This window comes from Dermacentor variabilis, chromosome 7, assembly GCF_050947875.1.
Source record: "Dermacentor variabilis isolate Ectoservices chromosome 7, ASM5094787v1, whole genome shotgun sequence".
Classification (NCBI taxonomy): Eukaryota; Metazoa; Arthropoda; class Arachnida; order Ixodida; family Ixodidae; genus Dermacentor; species Dermacentor variabilis.
The window spans coordinates 56,392,176-56,409,194 of NC_134574.1; the positions used below are offsets into that span (position 1 = coordinate 56,392,176).

The 17,019-nt window shown below is 43.6% G+C and overlaps 1 protein-coding gene across 1 annotated transcript; it reads right to left on the reverse strand.

Annotated features, from left to right (window-relative positions):
• Nucleotides 1-344: 344 nt before the first annotated feature.
• LOC142587460 (calcium-independent protein kinase C-like) lies at nucleotides 345-15,929 on the reverse strand. The gene is made up of 9 exons (XM_075698498.1): nucleotides 14,832-15,929; nucleotides 12,887-12,938; nucleotides 8,033-8,198; nucleotides 7,296-7,327; nucleotides 5,964-6,046; nucleotides 4,796-4,928; nucleotides 3,756-3,880; nucleotides 2,038-2,080; nucleotides 345-1,180 (listed from the first exon to the last, which is right to left on the reverse strand). The coding sequence occupies exons 1-7, from the start codon at nucleotides 15,297-15,299 to the stop codon at nucleotides 3,762-3,764; spliced, it is 1,053 nt and encodes a 350-aa protein (XP_075554613.1). The 5' UTR covers nucleotides 15,300-15,929; the 3' UTR covers nucleotides 345-1,180; nucleotides 2,038-2,080; nucleotides 3,756-3,761.
• Between the last annotated feature and the right edge of the window lie 1,090 nt (nucleotides 15,930-17,019).

Consider the following 17,019-nt stretch of genomic DNA (forward strand, 5'->3'; position numbering starts at 1 on the left):
TTACACATGAACAGATTTGTAGGTTATGCAAACGTGTGTGCAGCTTCTCTACTGAACATGAAAAGCACAACACAGCACAGTCATCGAAACTTTGCCATAGCTACCAAAGTTCATTTTCAGCTATGAGGTTAAACTAGTCTTGATATGATTGAAGTAGAAAGGCACATACATTGCTCTCAACACACAAAAAAAAAAAACGAGGCATGTTCAATGCTTTCAGGGCATTTATGAGCAGCACAATCAAGTCGACGCCGAGCATGGGATTCACACAACGCACACACTTTCTGAATATGCCAGCTGTGTCCGAGTCACAAAGGGTGGAGCAATATATAACACAAGCTGCACTGTTTCAGTCTATTTACTGCCAGAAGGAAAGCTTGTGGCAAAGCACATGAGGTTAGTGAGAAACTAAGCAAACTGTTCTTGTTTGGATCAGTTAGTAAGATCAAATTTCCCTCTTAATTTCATGCGGTTGATGTTGTAGATAACCACAAACTGGAAAATAATGGGTGAAAGACACAGTGTACACATTCAATACATTCACTTCACTGAGTACCATAAGTCTGAAAATAAAGCTATAACAGCCACTAGTGCAAAACTGAAATTATCTGTCTTTCTACTGGCCGACATGCTCAAAGTTTAGTCAGATATGCTACGCCATCCCTGTGAAGCAATTTTACATCAGGAGAAAACAACTGACCACCTGATGAGCTTTTCAGTATCCGATATTTGATTTCCAGCATACACAACAGGATTTCTCTAGTTTCTCGCAGTCATAATTGGTGACAGATGGGAAGCAGATAATAAAAAAGTTGCACATTACTACTCATAATAACTTCAGGCTTTTTTACCCAAAGGCACAGTTCGGGCATGGAATACTTTGTAGCAGGGGGACAGGGCTCTGGATAAATTTTGAACACTTTTAACAAGGCGCTGAAATCTCAGCATGAATTCTTGCATTTCATCCCTCATGAAATGTGGCCTCCTCCACTGAAAATCAAATCTGTGACCTCATACTCATCAACAGAATCCCCTCAGCACTGAGCATCCTCTTGGGCAGGTTCCAGCTGCACTGGTTGAATATTTTCACATGGGAAGCCGTAATAATTGATAATGTTTATTGTGGAGCCCTCTTCGCTTCCTTAGTGCATGCCTCTTGCTTTTCCACTCTGCTCAATACCTGCAAGACAATATAACAACACAGCTGTAGCCCAGGTCATTGAAGAATTGCTCTGGAACAGTAAGGTGTCTACTGTCGCATACTCTGCTGTTCAAGCAAATATGGCTATTGCTTGATTCATGTATGTCTGTGTTGTGTTGTATTCAAATAAAAAGAGAAATTTCCAGTAACCTTTCGGAGCATGCCTTTGGTTTAGGCCCTAATAGTCTTACAATTTTTTACCTTGAGCAGATTTTTCTATTGAACATAAGAAATTTCCAATGTACTGAAGTAAGCGTCAAGCGTTTAGAGCTCTGTAAATGTCAAAAACCAAATGTTATGATCCTGTCAATGGCTTCTACTAGGACGTGTGACGGGGACAATATTGACGCACAACTGCACTCATAAAACAGGTCCCACATGTGACGGTGAGGTGGCACTGAAAAAATGAACAAATGTAAATGACAGCATGTTTCCTCACTGATAAACCCCTTTTGCTTGTGCCGCCCATGAAGTCTCACTTGCATCTTATTTCTAGCTATGTCCCAACAATGGTGCAGGTGCGGTAATATAACGTCCTATGCATGTACAGCCTATTGAAGAAAATGTCAAAGCCAGTTGGTTATTGCTGCAATGGCTCACTTGCCACTACTTTCCTTGTGTTAGGCTGCACAAGCATGTAGTGTGCAAATGTCTGTGTGATTACAACCAAATTACAATAAATAAAATATGATAGTCGCCAGGAAAGGCATTGTTCCTCTGATATTCATGCGATCTTTCAAGTAGGCACTGCATAGAATGCTGCGTGCAATGACATTTGTAAGAGCATCAAAGACAGAAAAAAGTACAAGTAGAGAAAGAAATTAATACGTGCATACCTTGTTGCTTGTATTGATCAAGTGCTGTTCCAGCCTACAAGATCTGGGCAGGCAAGGGTTGAAGCAAAGCGTAAAGAAAAAAAGAACAGATAACACAAACATTTCTTGAATAACAACAAAAACTGCAATATTTGCAGATAAAAAGCTGCAAGACAGAAATTTGAGCTAGTTGGAAAGTATGCATACTTTAGATCATCATGGAAGACTACAGCAACACGAAGAGAGGGTCATCACTTGTCCTGCATCTTTCTCTTTCTGTTGCCATTGTCTTGCATGCTGATTTAATGCGTGAAAAATGAAAAAAAGCCCTGCTTCTTCAAGCATTAGAAATGCTTATTGAGGAAAGTAAGTGAGGTAAAAGGATTTTAGAACATTATAATATTTAAAAGAGCCCGAAATGATGAATGTGCAGAAAAACAAAACCACAGGTAATTAGCAGAACAATCAGTCCATGCAATTAAGGAAACATAATGCTATAGTTTTTGGCATCTGTTAAGAGCACTGTAAAAATTAGGATGAAAATTTCCCTCACATCTTCACAAGGGTGCTATATGAGTCATGGTTCTTGTGAGTGGGATTGAATAGCTAGTCTAGGACCACAGGACTGATTTAGGATGAAGTTTGTACAAATGAAAGACTGGTATAAATGCTTTGTCAAGATTTTTCGACCATGCTGCAGATATAAGTGAAAGCTATCAGCGATTTTTACTGTGTGCAATAGAGAACTCTCGTGCTGAAAAATGGTTGCCAGCTTGCACAATAAAAAAAAAACTCCAGAAAGTGCCTACGATGTCTACAATGAGCCTTCTACATTCTTTTGCAAACAAGGATATCCGTTGGTTGAGTGATTCTTTAGAAATCACCAGTGTTGCCAGCGCTGTCCCTAAGAATGTAAGGCAACTTATGATGTAAAGTAAGAATGGATGTGAGTATGCTTGGCCTGCCATCCTTCCAAGAGGTTATGTGGTATATTAGCATAACTTAATTGCATGTCTGCTCTGCTGGACTTATATGCGTGGTACCAAAATAATAAAAATGTATAATTTCTTAACTTTCATATATATGTACCACCTTTTTTCATTATGCTGCTGAATTGAGAAAATCTCCATGAGAAAATAGGTTTTGAAGTCTGTTTTTATGGCTGATTAGTCTGATATGATAACAAAAAAAAAATTGTTCCCTCAAATGTCGTGGCTGGATATGCCCAGCAGCATGTACAAATTAATGAAAAGCCTATTTTCTCATGTTTGCTGAGGCAAAACGTGCTTTGTTTGAGTGAACCCACACAAGGTTAACACTGTCTGGTTTTTTCCTACGTGCACACTGCACACTTTAAACATCTTACAGCATCTTAAATGTCACAGACTTCAAAGGCATCTTTTATCGTTTACAATGACAAAATGGTCTAGATAACAGTGTCTGCATAGGTGGACATGTATGCTATGGTCATCAAAAACTAGTTTCATCATAACGCATCTAACCTCAAAAACCTACTACACTACCATTACTCTCCTTTAAAAGTTTCACAGTTGTACTGGCCATTTTTCTTTCCAGGGCGACACACACTTTCTGCAGCATTTCTGTTCTGCCTCATGTCTCTTATTCAAGGGATAATGGCCACCTGGATCAGGCACGAGTGCCACTGGTGGCGCTGAACTCTCCAACTACTAACTCAATGGCAGAGGAGAACAAAAATAAAAGGGTGTTAGCTTTTTCACCTTCTTTTAATCTCGTTTGCTGCATGTGCTGTCAGAGGATCCTGTGTGACTAAAGACTGCTGCGTCGATGCCACAGCTGTTGGCAACGTTCTTCTGGCATCGTTTGTGCACATTCATACGGCACGCTGCATAGAAAAGAAACAAACTCATCTGCAGCTTGCCATATAGTGATTTCACCATGATGCATTAAAATGACAAGGTGAGGATATAATGAATGAAGAGGAAGCCAAAACTAGCAGGCCTATCTGAATTTCCACTGGGCAGATCCCACTACAGACAAGATCCAAGATAAGCTCCATTGCTCAATTTCAGCTACACCCATGTTTACAAACTGGGCAACATGGCAGTGCTTTACGAAGATGAACTTTCAATACACTAAATGTATCTAAACTCGAGGGTCTCAATATCAAATAATTGTTTTTCTTGTTCCCATTCTGACACCTTGCACACAATTAGCACCTTTCGCGCAATGTGCTCGAAAAAAATTTTTTCACAGCACGTACTGAAAACTGCCACAGCCATGTCTGCAGGAGACCATCAGCGCATCTGCAAGGATCTGTATAGGGGTGCACAGCTTGTATGCACTAGTGAGACTCCCTCCCCTTGTAGCATGTTTGTACCCTGACCATGGGGATGGTTTCCCAATTTAGCTCAGTTGTGAGGCATTTTCTCAAGCAGGTTATGTCCCGGAAGGTTCTCACATTGCATTGTATGATATGTATGGCATGGTGTGCGTTGTACAGAGTAGTGTCACAATCTATCGGTTGAGGTACAACAATGAAGGTAGGAGCAACTGCAACACCAAGAAAGGGAATGCATTTTCCTATGAAGACAATATGGCTAGGTCACTGGTCCTGATACTGTTATCCTAGGTGTAACAGTACCATTTTCATTCACTAAACATGTTGCGTTAGCTCAGTGCTCTTGCTAATTGTGCTGAGACAAAGCCATATCTATGGTATGTTTTCTGCAATAATAAAATATATACAAATGATAAACAAAGAGACTAAATGCATGCAGCTGTATATAACACACGCTACCTTTGCAGTGAACTCCTTGCTCAGTCAGGCCAGCTAGCAACGTCCCACAGTGGTCGCAGAAGGTTGGCTGTCTGAAGCTTCGCACAGAAAACTGGTGCGGGTTGTTTATGATGAGATGGCTTCCAGTAGCCAACTGCAACATGTAGACACCATTTTAGTCTTGTCCAATGGGCATTGCATTTTTATAAATGGCTGGCTCATACATTCTTTCCTCTGTTGTGCTTATACTTTGCCTGTTATATCATACAGGTTGCAACTCATGCTTCTGAAGTAATTACTGTTTGCATATTGATAATGCATGTTCCCTTTAAACTAGAGCACCATGTACATCATGTGTTGTAGTCCAAATGAGTCAGCTCGTATGCTGTTGTTTGAAAGCACCGCTCTGCACATTGTCAGGCATGTGGCGCAAATGATCATGGCACTTTTTAACACCATAGTATGTTCGTCATATTCCTTTGGAAGGAATACGAATTGATTGAACATAACACCATGAAGAAGGCAGCCCTATGAATAACTTTCCAAAACAGCTGGTCATGGTGAAATTAAGTTCCAGAATATTGCAATAAAGATATACTGTAGGAATTTTGCAGCACGTTTTACCTGCTACCTGCAATTGGCAAGAAACTCATCTGGCTGCAGGAGCTGCACCAAGATACTATTTCTATTCTGGGGCAAAAAATGATCCTCTATGTTTTAGGGGGGCGCATCAGGACAGTCCCTTGCATGGTGGCAGGTGGGGGAGAGGGGCAAGAGAAAATATAGGGGGAGGGGGGCACCCTCACCGTTTTTTAGCGATGCCCCTGTGTAGCTTACAAAGATAATTCTAGCAGAAATATTTAATACAATGTAAGGCTTCCTTAGCCATTGCTTCTCTGTCTCAAGTGCTTTTTAATCTGTAAACTCCATTGACTGCAAAGACCTTTGAGCTTGTGTGTTTATTATCTGAACTAATATGGGGGGGAAGTGAACACGGTTAATATCCCCGCTTTGTAATTCGATTGTTAGACGGTGTCACGCCCTCATTCATTCATTTGCACCATTAGGAGGTAGCTGGCAGATGACTCAACATGACAAACCACTGGATCATGTGTGCTAACACTTAAATCAGTGAAAGAAGAAGCAAAGCTTTTCAGTGCCACAGTACAGCCTTCGTATACATGCTCACCTCGTTATCGATGATTTCCCTTGTATTTGCACATCTGGTGATCACTAGCATGTGACATCTCTTGTGAACTACACACGTGCAGGCTGCATAGGAACCAAAACGAAATGATGGTTTGCATTCCTCTTTCTCAGCGCATATTTTATCACCTCCTCCTAAAAATTAGGAAAACATTGGGCCCTTTTGGATGGCCTCTGCCAACTTGCATATTTTTCATTTTCTTTTGCTCCCTTTATTCTGTGTTTCCTATATCCACAATTGATATTGTAGAAAGCAGTGAGTCCCATGATATCTATTAACTTCAGCAACAGCACAACTATGGCCCCTCTCACTATGAAACCTGAAAAAGAAAAGGAAATATGGGACAAGAATGTCTAGAAAGGTGATGCTTTGTTTTGTATGTGCTTGCCCATCTTTATATGAATGTAACCACTATCCTTTTGCGAAAGTCACTTTTATTTTTAAGGGCTTCTGAAAATTGACCTAAGTTTATTCCACTGAAATATGCAAATACATAAAATGATGTGTTACTACCCAAATACATAAATTTTACTTAAGCACAGATTTTGTTTGTTGGTAGCTATATATAGTTGCACCTATTACTCTGAAGCAAGTAAACGGCAGAGACTATGTAATCATGTAGCTGCAGTACTTGATTGTGTGAGCAAAAAATAATAAAATGATAGGAGCACAGAAAGACAACCGAGCCGAACAAGAACTGTGTTCCTGTGCGTTACATTTGCACTGCAGCTAAATGAATACAACATGGCAGTTCCGACTTTCCATATTTTACTCTGGGTGAAGGTCCTTGATCTCAAAACCAAAGTAAAACAATGTCAAGCCTAACAGTGCCCTCAAGAAGCTACTGTAACAGCCTTTCAAAGATCACTCTAAAGTTCGCTTCCCCAGAGGTGCACATGTCGTGACGCAGAATGTGGTCACATGGGACCAGAACATTACGACATTCTGGCGCTAACTCTGCCTCTCTCAGTCATTTGCTATGATGCTACACGTTGCAAGCCTGATGTAGCAGCCATATCAGCATAGCAGACGACCAAGTGAGCCACAGCGAGTGCCAAAACGTTAAAATGTTCTGCTCTCAGGCACGACACGTACACCTTCAGGGAAGCAAAATTCAGAGTTGTTTGTAAAAAAAAATATTAACATAAAATATTTAGGAAGCTCTAAGGCTTGCTATATTTTTCCTATGGGTTTAAGAATGAGGATAACCTTAAGGTAAATAAAAATGGCAAGTCAACATAGTCATGTCAGACTTTCTTTAAAGGCATGAGAAAAGAAACGTAATGGTTTTTCAAGTACGATGAGGCTAGTTACCTTTGCACTGGTAGCCTTGCTTTCCAATGCCCCTGGAAAATCGAACAGGAAAAAATGGCACAATGTATATTACAGTTATTATTGCAACATCAGCATCTTAGCGTCAAAAAACTCTTCAGTAAGGTATTATGAGATGCATAAAGCTTTGCTGCGAGTAACAAGAAGAAAATAATGTGCCAGGCTGACACAAAACCTGTAAGTAATGATGCCTTGATGCAGTAGGAAGTCTTAGATCACTATCTCTCGAATGAGCACATTTTCTTTTTTTTCTTGTTTGAGCAAATGCAAGTCTCAGTACATTTGCCTTACCAAGACTATTTTTCTTTCTTTTTTTTGAAGCGCAAGAAAAACAATAGGGCAAGCTCACTGCAATGAGAGACATAACCTATAAATATAGGTGTCACAGGCAACTGAAGTCATGCGTGTGTACAGTGACCACTTTTATAGTCGTGTCCAGGCATATTTAAAATCAGGTCAGTTTGTTCACAAGAATCATGCTAAAAACAGATACATATTCATACGCAAACAAAGTAAAATGGTGGAAGCTGACAAGGCAAGTGATTTTAATTCTAAGCAAATTCCAGCTGTAACACCAAAATATGTTAAGCACAGGTATGCCTAAATTGGGTAACGGGTATACCTTTACGGAAATATTTCAAAGAAACTGTGCAGAAGAATGTTCGGGGCCCGTAACAACTTGGAGTCTTCAAATTTCAGTTACATGACAAGCCTCTCACCATATGAAACCATGGCAACGGGAGCAGAAGCTGGGCTGCCGCAGAAGTGTGGCCACAAACTTGTGGCCATTGATCTCGTGAACCTTTCCTCGAGCAGGGTTCTGGCGTTGGATAAGGGCGTGTCGCTCTTTGGACTCATGTTGGCACTCCTCCACCACATTCTCATCTGCACGTAAGGCAAGACTTGATGGACATGGCAGATATGCTGCCCATAGCACCTAGGCAAGTATCCACTAATTGAGAGTTACCGATGCTTAAGCATGGTACAAACGTATGGAAAGTCAGAAACAATGATAATAATAATGCTGATGATGATGCAACAGACTTATTTTGATAAAGTAGGAAGCTGAGCAACAATGAAGCCGTTCATGGTCTTGTACAGTAATCAGCCGATAGGCCACTGACCAAGCAAAAATGAAAAGAAGGGAGAGTCACAATAACATCACAGATAATATATTTTTTCTTTGATATGGGGTTCGTGTAAATGCATTGTGAGGGGTGTTACCACGTGAGAAACAAAGCGTTAGGATGTGCAAGCAAAGAGCGAGACTACTATGTGGAACTAACTAAAAGACACAGAAACGAAGTACTGAAGGCATGGGACAAACTTTGTGAATATGCACGTCACAATTAAGCATCGGTCGTTTCTGTTTCACTTAAAGGGCGCGTTATATTACTTCTAAGATAAAGTCTAAAAGTGCACATGGCTATAGGTCACGGTGCACCTCTCATCGCTTTGCAAATAACTGTATGTGCCAAGACTGCATATCAGATAGAGTAATTTTGTGCCACAGTTTGTTCACAATTGTGTGATATTTGCCCCAAATTTCCATGGTGTTGAGCTATTTAGAGTGTAACTTCATCGTCTAACAATGCACTGAAATATTGTTCATTTCAAATCGTAATTTCATCCCAGGATTGCGATTCATATGGGCGTCTCCTTACTTTACAGTGGAACGCCTTTATGACAAAGTCCTTGGGGCATCCAAAATCATTCGTTAAACAGGCCAATTTGTTGCAAAGGTCGTGCACCACACAGCTCACAAGAGAGATCTAATTGTTTCTTTGTGATACAGCTCATTTCACTGTAGAGGTGCTTGACTGTAAAGCTTGCTGGTGCTTTCTTGAAAAAGAAAAGAAAAAGAAAAAAAAAACCTTCCTGACAAGAAAATATTCGGCCCGAAGATCCAGAGAAAGGGAAAAAGACAGAGAATGACACCCAGGTTCCTTTACATATTAAGTTCAATTCGCTGATCTTCAAAAAGCCCTCTGATGTTTCCTACCATGACAATTTGCTTGAGAAACGCACTTTCACTGCACTGCATTCTGGCAGACATTGAGCACAGATGGTTAAAAATGTTTGCTCATGAGTTGCTGTTTAGTGGTCGCACAGCGACACATTTTGCTCTTTTTGCTTTTTTGTCACAGCTTGCCTTGGCACAGACCCTCCTCACAGAGTCCGTGCAAAGGTGAAACAAGATGTGGTGGCAGTGAGGCTGAGATGCATCCCTAAGTTGAGGATGAAGAGACAACGTGTGGTTCTGTATTCATGCGGGGGAGTGAAGAACATCTTGCTTCTTGGAATGAGCTAATATGTGGTCTGCAATAGCCAGTAACCCCCCTACCCCCATTGGCTCGATATGGTGCTACTACAAAATTAGATAATATGGCATTATTTGACAATGACCGGAATGACACCTTAGAAAAAGTAATATGTACATAGCAGTACACTCATGTGGCTTAAAACACGATATGTTCTCAGCGCCCTTTGCCTGACAAAGCCTAGAAGCACCATGTGTTCGTGTGCTTATAATAGAGATGCTTGTTTACAATCTGTTCTTTCTGAAGTGCAGGCAGGTGGTGTGGCCAATAAAACTTCTGCATATGGCTATGGTGTCACAACGACCATTAGCCTAGTTGTTAAAAAAATTTTAAAACTATGGTGACAGATACAATCTTAATACCTATGGCATTCAGTTGCGAGATCTCTGACAACCAAGTACCCTACGTGTTTTGGTCGCATATTAAATTAAATTATGGAGTTTTACATGCAAAAACCCCTTTCTGATTATGAGGCATGCCGTAGTGGAGGACTCTGGAAATTTCGAGCACCTGGTGTTCTTTAACGTGCACCTAAATCTAAGTACACAGGTGTCTCCGCATTTCGCCCCCATCGAAATATGGCCGTCATGGCTGGGATTCGATCCCGCTACCTCATACTCAGCAGACCAACACCATAGCCAATGAGCAACCACGGCGGGTTTGGTTGCATCTTGAACATTGTTTTTACAGAGAAGCTGTACACCTCTAGCCCTCAATACATTGTCGGGTATGTGGGCAAAAATAACATCTTTCCTGGGCTGATCCGGGAGATAGTGCAATCATAGGCTAAATGGAAGCAAAAAGTGAGTATCTCCTTTTGAATCACACATACAGTGCATACTACACAGGTTGTTTTGATAAAGAAAATTATAAAACACGTTTTGTGTCAACATGACGGATGATAAGGCAGTCATTAACAGTGGGAAGCACATAATGACTGATAACATCTGCTTGTAACAGGGGGCATAACGTCAATACCCATATAAAATATAAACTAAAGTGCATGTTTGTGTCAGCACAGTTCGTAACATAGCATCTGACATCGCTACATTACAAATAAATAAAGAAGGTCTGCCTAGTAAGCCACTGCATTTGTCTTGTGACAGTGCTATGGGAAGGCCACGTATAGTGAGGACTCTTGAAGAGCCGCATGCTAAGAGGAGTGGCAAACAGAACAGAGGCGACAATGTGAATAACAGAGTCGTACTCATGCCACCAATGAACATTGTGTCCAGGACGCTCAGTGCAAGTACCAAGTGCAGGCGGATGATGATGAATGTCATGAAGCCGAAAATGCAGCCAAGCGACAAAGGTATGACGCAATCAATCGTTTGAAGGGTGCACATTCTAAATTTAAGAAGAAATTTCCCAACACAATATTTGGATTTAGCTGCTCCGTGTGTGAGCAACCGTAGTTCCAGTTAAGTGCATTTTGCTTATCTTCAGTCCACTCTGGAGGTGCACGAAGCAGCTGCGCAAGCAGAGTTGCAGGCCATTGAAAGGTGTTTGTCTAATAATTAGGTAAGGTGCAAGCGAATGTCGCCATGTGAATAATTTCAAGCCACATCGCAATCGGTAATCATTCTAGGTTTCGTTTACAGCTTCACTGTCCTACCATCTTCACAGCATGGATTGGAGTCCAAGTTTTTAATGGCATTAAGGGCCCCGTGCTGCAGAAAATCCGGTGTTGGCATCCCTGGTCCAGCACTGACCGTCATTTTGGCAAAAATCATTCCAAACCATGCAACCCCAACCAGAGATACGCAGACCCTTTGTGTAGCACAAATAAGTTACTGAAAATTGAATTTCTGAAAGTAAGATACGTAAGAAAAATCGTAAAGTATGACTTACACACAATGTACACACATGATAGCGTAGATTTGTAATTTGAATATAGGACAAAACCCAATTCCGTTACATGGAAACTCAAACCCCTTTTCCAGCGTTTCTCCCAATCACATACCAGCCACAGCGTCGAAAAATTGCGCGCGCGGACGCGCGCAAATCTCGGACGCTACGGAGCGGCGCGCCCGGTTCTTGCCACACCTCCAGATGGCGCTAACCTTCGCCGCATCACGGCCCACGCAACAGGCCGCGTTTCTACCAGAAAGCAGCAGAAGTTTAATGTGGGCGAGTTGGTTTTGCATACTTGAAGAAAAGAGCGCTACGAAGATGCGGACTAACATGTACGACGGACAAGGCGACGGACCAGAAAGCGCGCCTCCGTACACAGCGTTTGCTGCTAGCGTTTCCCGGTAAACATTACGGTCACATAAGCTGCAGTTGCCGGGAAGCGTGAGCAGTCGGGGATCTTTGAATGCTATCGCGTTCTACTCCTAAAGGCGAAGCTTAAGCGTCTTCCAAATTTTTTAGAGCGCAGGTGTTAGGCGCCCGTTTCTGCGGTCAGCGTCGGCGTAACCAAGCTAACGAACAGAGCGATGGATAACGAACTTCCCAGTAACGAACGGTATGCACGTTATCAGCATGACATAGCATTGCCGACAGGAAAATAGCGGGCGCGGCGTTTTCAAGAAAGGAAACGCAAGCAAGGCAGATGACGATTGTTGTTGTGTGGCAGATGTACACCCCAAAGGGTGTAAACTTTTGTTAGAGTGTAGCTGCCTGATAAATTTGCTATTGCAATCGATGCTTCGTCTTTCGGACGCAACTGCGACTTTTTTTTTTTAATTGCTTGGCTATAAATGGGCCACACATTATAGTCATATAGTATACATTAACACTACATAATGTAGCCTTTCCGTTGCCACTTCTTCAGTAACGAATGAAACAACGTGGAAGTACGAAGAACGAAACGGACAACTGCCCTAGAGTACCGAAGTAAATTCTGTCGCCTAATGGACAAATATAAACTTCATCTCGCGTGATTTTTTTTTTTTACTAGAAGACTGTTAGACCAAGCACTCCTAAATCGAAGTTCGGCTGCATCTGCATTCTTAGATACTCTGGCGAAAAAAAAGCTGCATATTACGCAGACGGAGACGGTAATATATTTTGCCACGTTTTCAATAAAATGTTAGTTGTGAGTTCAGCACTGGTGCGCCTATTCCGTTTTCCATACGCGTAATAAGTTGCGCTGTTTTTCCCCGCATGTTATCTGTACAAACTTGCCTAAATAACAGCTCTCATGAAAGTAATTAGATTCTCTGTGCAGCTCACCAATGGCAGTAAATAAACACTCCAGGAAAGAAAAATGCAACATTACAACTTGGTTGCATGGTTTACGAGACTTACCTGGTACGAGGTTGATGACAACGTGTAGTTTGCCTCCAGGCTTGAGGTCAATCTGTCAATCATCGTACGTTTTTCATTATAAGTATACAAATGAATACTGTAGTCAAATTTAGACAATATAGACAATATATAGTGTATGCAACATCGACAACATCAACCATACCGTACATGCAAAAGAACTGATTAAAAGTGTGCTACTGCAATGCCCACGGAAGAAGTATAAGGGGCAGATGGTCTGCAACGCATACCCTTCCCCTTTACCATATCGAAATATGAAGGCTTCAATATATATAGCTTGCATAGTGCTTAGCCATCGCAAAGGATCCCCGAAATTATTATGCTGGGAGATTCGTACACTTTAAAATATTTTTTCTTCAGCACTCCTTCTGAAGTACTTCTCATCGCACGCCATACACTTTTAGAAGTGTACACCCTTTGGGGTGTATATTTGCCACACAACGATAATCGTCATCTGTCTTGCTTGCGTTTCCTTTCTTGAAAACGCTGCGCTCGCTACTTTCCTGTCGAGAATGCTCTCTCATGCTGATAACGCGCATGCCGTTCGTGCCTTGGAAGTACCGGCCGGTCCACAGCTTTGAAGAAAGGAAATGCGGACAAGACAGATGACAATTATTCACTCTAAAAAAACAGTTCCACTCTTTGGGGTGTATATTTCTCACACAACAATAATCGTCATCCGCCTTGCCCGCATTTCCTTTCTTTAATGCTGCGAGCCTGGTACTTCCAAGCCACGAACGGCGTATGTGTCATCAGCATGACAGAGCATTTTCGACAGGAAAGTAACGAGCGCAGCGTTTTCTAGAAAGTAAATGCAGGCAGCTAGACAGCCGACGATTATTGTTGTGCGGCAGATATACACCCCAAAGGGTGTACATTTATTTAGAGTGTAGATCCATCAGACTCTTCCAAAAATTTTACACCCTTTTGGGCTTATCTTGTCTCACAACGATAATCGTCGTCTGTCTTGCCCGCGCTTCCTTTCTTGAAAACTCGGCGCTCGCTACATTCCTGTCGCGAACGCCGTGTCACGCTGATAATGCGCAAGAAGTTCGTGGCTTGGAAGTACCGGGCTCGCAGCGCTAAAGAAAGGAAATGCGGACAAGACAGATGACCATGCATGTTCATTGTGGGACGAGATAAGCTCCAAAGGGTGCACATATTTTTAATAGTCTGATGGATCTATGGCGCGCGATGAAAAAATACTTCACAAGGGGTACGGTATGGTACGAAAAATTTTATTCAGGTCCTTCAGGTCGCGCTAGATTCCTAGCCCGAAGCGGGCCGCTCCCACGTCGGGAACGAAAGGCGTAGCCGCTCGGCCGCGTCGCGGGCCCGATGGACAGCCCGTGTCTGTGCTGAAGAAAAACTATTTTTGAAGTTACAAATCTCCCAGTCTAATAATTTTGGGGATCCTTTGTGCTGGCTTGAAATAAGCACTATAACACACACACAACACACACACACACACACACACACACACACACACACACACACACGCACAATCATATGTGAGATACAAAACTATAATGTCGTAAGTTGTAAGGATAGGCATGTGTAAAAAGTCTAAGTATGCAGATAACGCTCCACACTCTCTTTTGGGGTATTCGAGTTGTTGCAATAAAAATTGGCTAAAAGGAACATTTAAATCGTGTTTCCAACTTGTCGACTTTTTGACTGAGGCAAAACAAAAATTACTTTTTGTTTTTTGTAGTTAGCTGGAGAAAGTGACAGCCCACATATTCTTCGTCGATCACTTTCGGGAATACTTAAAATTTTTGCGTGACGCACCTGACTTGAGCTCGGTGAATGGATGCGCAATTTAGTAATATACGCACAGACGCCATTCCCGAAACTGATCCATCTATAGGATTACGACACGGCCCCAAACATCGGAAATATAGAAGCACGTGTGAAGGGCGCTCACCCAAACATCGTTCTCGTATCCGCCCGATCGCTTGTTTTGTATCGATTCGACCAGCTCGTCGAAGGTAACGCTGCCCTTGGCAACCGGCAAGTCGTCAGAGTTGTGCGTCGCCACGTGAAAGACGGTGAAACCAACATTCCTCGCGCCATGCACATCAGCCGTGAAAAACTCGTTCCAAACTAAATTCGTCGTCTTGCGCTTGGTGTTCGAACGGCTGATGAACATGCCATCGACGCTGAGGGTGACGTAGAACGTGTCTGCCTGTTGGTCCCTTGAGAAGATCACGTCCTCCGCTTGCAGGTCAATTGCGTCGAACACCGTCGCTTCGCATATCTTCACTTTGACCCTCCCCGTAAACCGCGACAAATCTGCAGCACTTTTCTTCGGTGCCCATTTGGTCCCGGCGGCCCCATACGATGGGCTGTCGTCGGCCGCTTTAAGAGCGCCGTAGTTCATGACTTGAGCCATGTCAGTGTGAGCAGAAGTAGCGTCGCACTACACCAAGTCTCCGCTGATGCTGCGCTGTCGTCGCTTCAGCTGCACCTACTACAGCTACCGCGAAACACCAATCACTATGCAACCGCGCACCGAACACCCCAGCAACAGAGCGCGACGGCACAACTAGCGCCGGCTGTCCGAAGGCCTGTTGCTCCGAATCGCGCATGCGATGCCACGCGTCTGCGACGCAATCCAGGATTTCGACGTCAGACACGGGCGCCAGTGCGAACGTGTTTGTTTCCCTTGTCAGTGGTCCAAACGGTCGACGACTTCCGTCCTGTTACGAACCGGCCTTGACCGCTCTCACTCTCGAAGGCTCACTTCGGAAATTACGACACGTGGCCTCCGAGACGCGAGACGTTCATTTGAGGGTTCGCCCGAGGTTTGTGCGCAGGCGCCAATAAGAGCGGGCGTGTGAGAGAGAAATCACATGGAAAATCTTGGGGCATTTGCCCCTTGAATAGATGACTCTGTCTAGGCAGTATAGAGGAGGTTTCTTAGCGCGCGTTGTATGCGTTTGTCCCTGGGCGTGCCGGCATTGCGGAGTGGGGTCGAGTTTGTTTACGCTCGGACGCTGGCTGCCGCCGCGGTGAAATTGGTGAAGCAGCGGGCGCTGACGCCTCATTTGGCGACCGCTGTGTCCGGCAGGCTGTCTCGCGCCTTACAGCGATGTACAATCTGTTTCATACTTCGGAGAAAACTCGGAGCCTTCGGAGCGCATTGCATCGCGATGCGGCGAGCGCTCGAGTCAGGACTCAGGCGGCGGCAGCAGCTCGCGCAGGCGCAGACGCTCGTGGGCGGAGTCTTGAACCGCGTCGTCTGCTACGGTGGCGCGCGCTGGCCGCATTGTCGAAAAGCGTGCTACTTCAGAGGCAGCGAGCGGATTTCATCGATACTGCGTGAACTGAGCCGATATTCTTTACTAAGTGTTGTGGGACGCCCACTGATACGTCTCGAAGGCATGTTCATCGCTGAAATGTACAGGGCAATGTACGGGACGTAGTGATTCCGTACGTTCTTGACGGCCCGTTCCCGGATGCCATCCGGGGTGACTATACGATAGGTCGTCGATCTACACTGCTCGCGTTGTGCAAGAACTGCTCGAAGAGTGTGACGTCACTGTCCGGGAAATGCCGCCCCAATCCCTGGACCTCAACGTCATTGTAAATGTCTGGGGCTCATTGAAAGTATCGCTGGCGCACCATCCTGTCCATGGGTTGTTCGAGGATAGGCTTTGGTCCACCATCGTCAGCAAGTGGAACTTTCTGCGTATGAATACATCGCTGACCGAGTCGCTCGACACCCCACTGCCTTCCAGAATGAGCGCTGTCATCGCTGCCGCTGGGGATATGACGAGATGCTCAGTGAAGTTTGGAACGTGACGCGTGTATTTCCCTGCCGGTGGGTGTCTAGTGTAATGAACTGTTGTCGATAAGAATCACTTCCAGCTCATAGTATTAACCTAAAACATTCCCCTATTCGTATCCGTTTGTTTCAGCGTGTTTGACACCCATAGTTATTATTGTTGAGTGCTTTGTTTTCCTTCAGCGTCAAATAAAGACTGGGCACGTTGCGCGCACATTTTGGTGTCTTTTTCTTGCCGCTGCATATTACCGTAGCACACACAGTGAAGAAATTTACGTGCACGCACTGAGTGCCCGGGCCTTTTGAAAGAACAAGCGAAGCATGC

Excerpts from the sequence above, each read along its gene's own strand:
- LOC142587460 (XM_075698498.1), bottom strand. The coding sequence starts at position 15,299 with ATGGCTCAAGTCATGAACTACGGCGCTCTTAAAGCGGCCGACGACAGC. Across the intron at positions 7,328-8,032 it reads CGTTGCCATGGTTTCATATG|GGGCATTGGAAAGCAAGGCT; the intron begins GTGAGAGGCTTG and ends TCGATTTTCCAG. Across the intron at positions 6,047-7,295 it reads GCAAGGCTACCAGTGCAAAG|CCTGCACGTGTGTAGTTCAC; the intron begins GTAACTAGCCTC and ends GTTCCTATGCAG.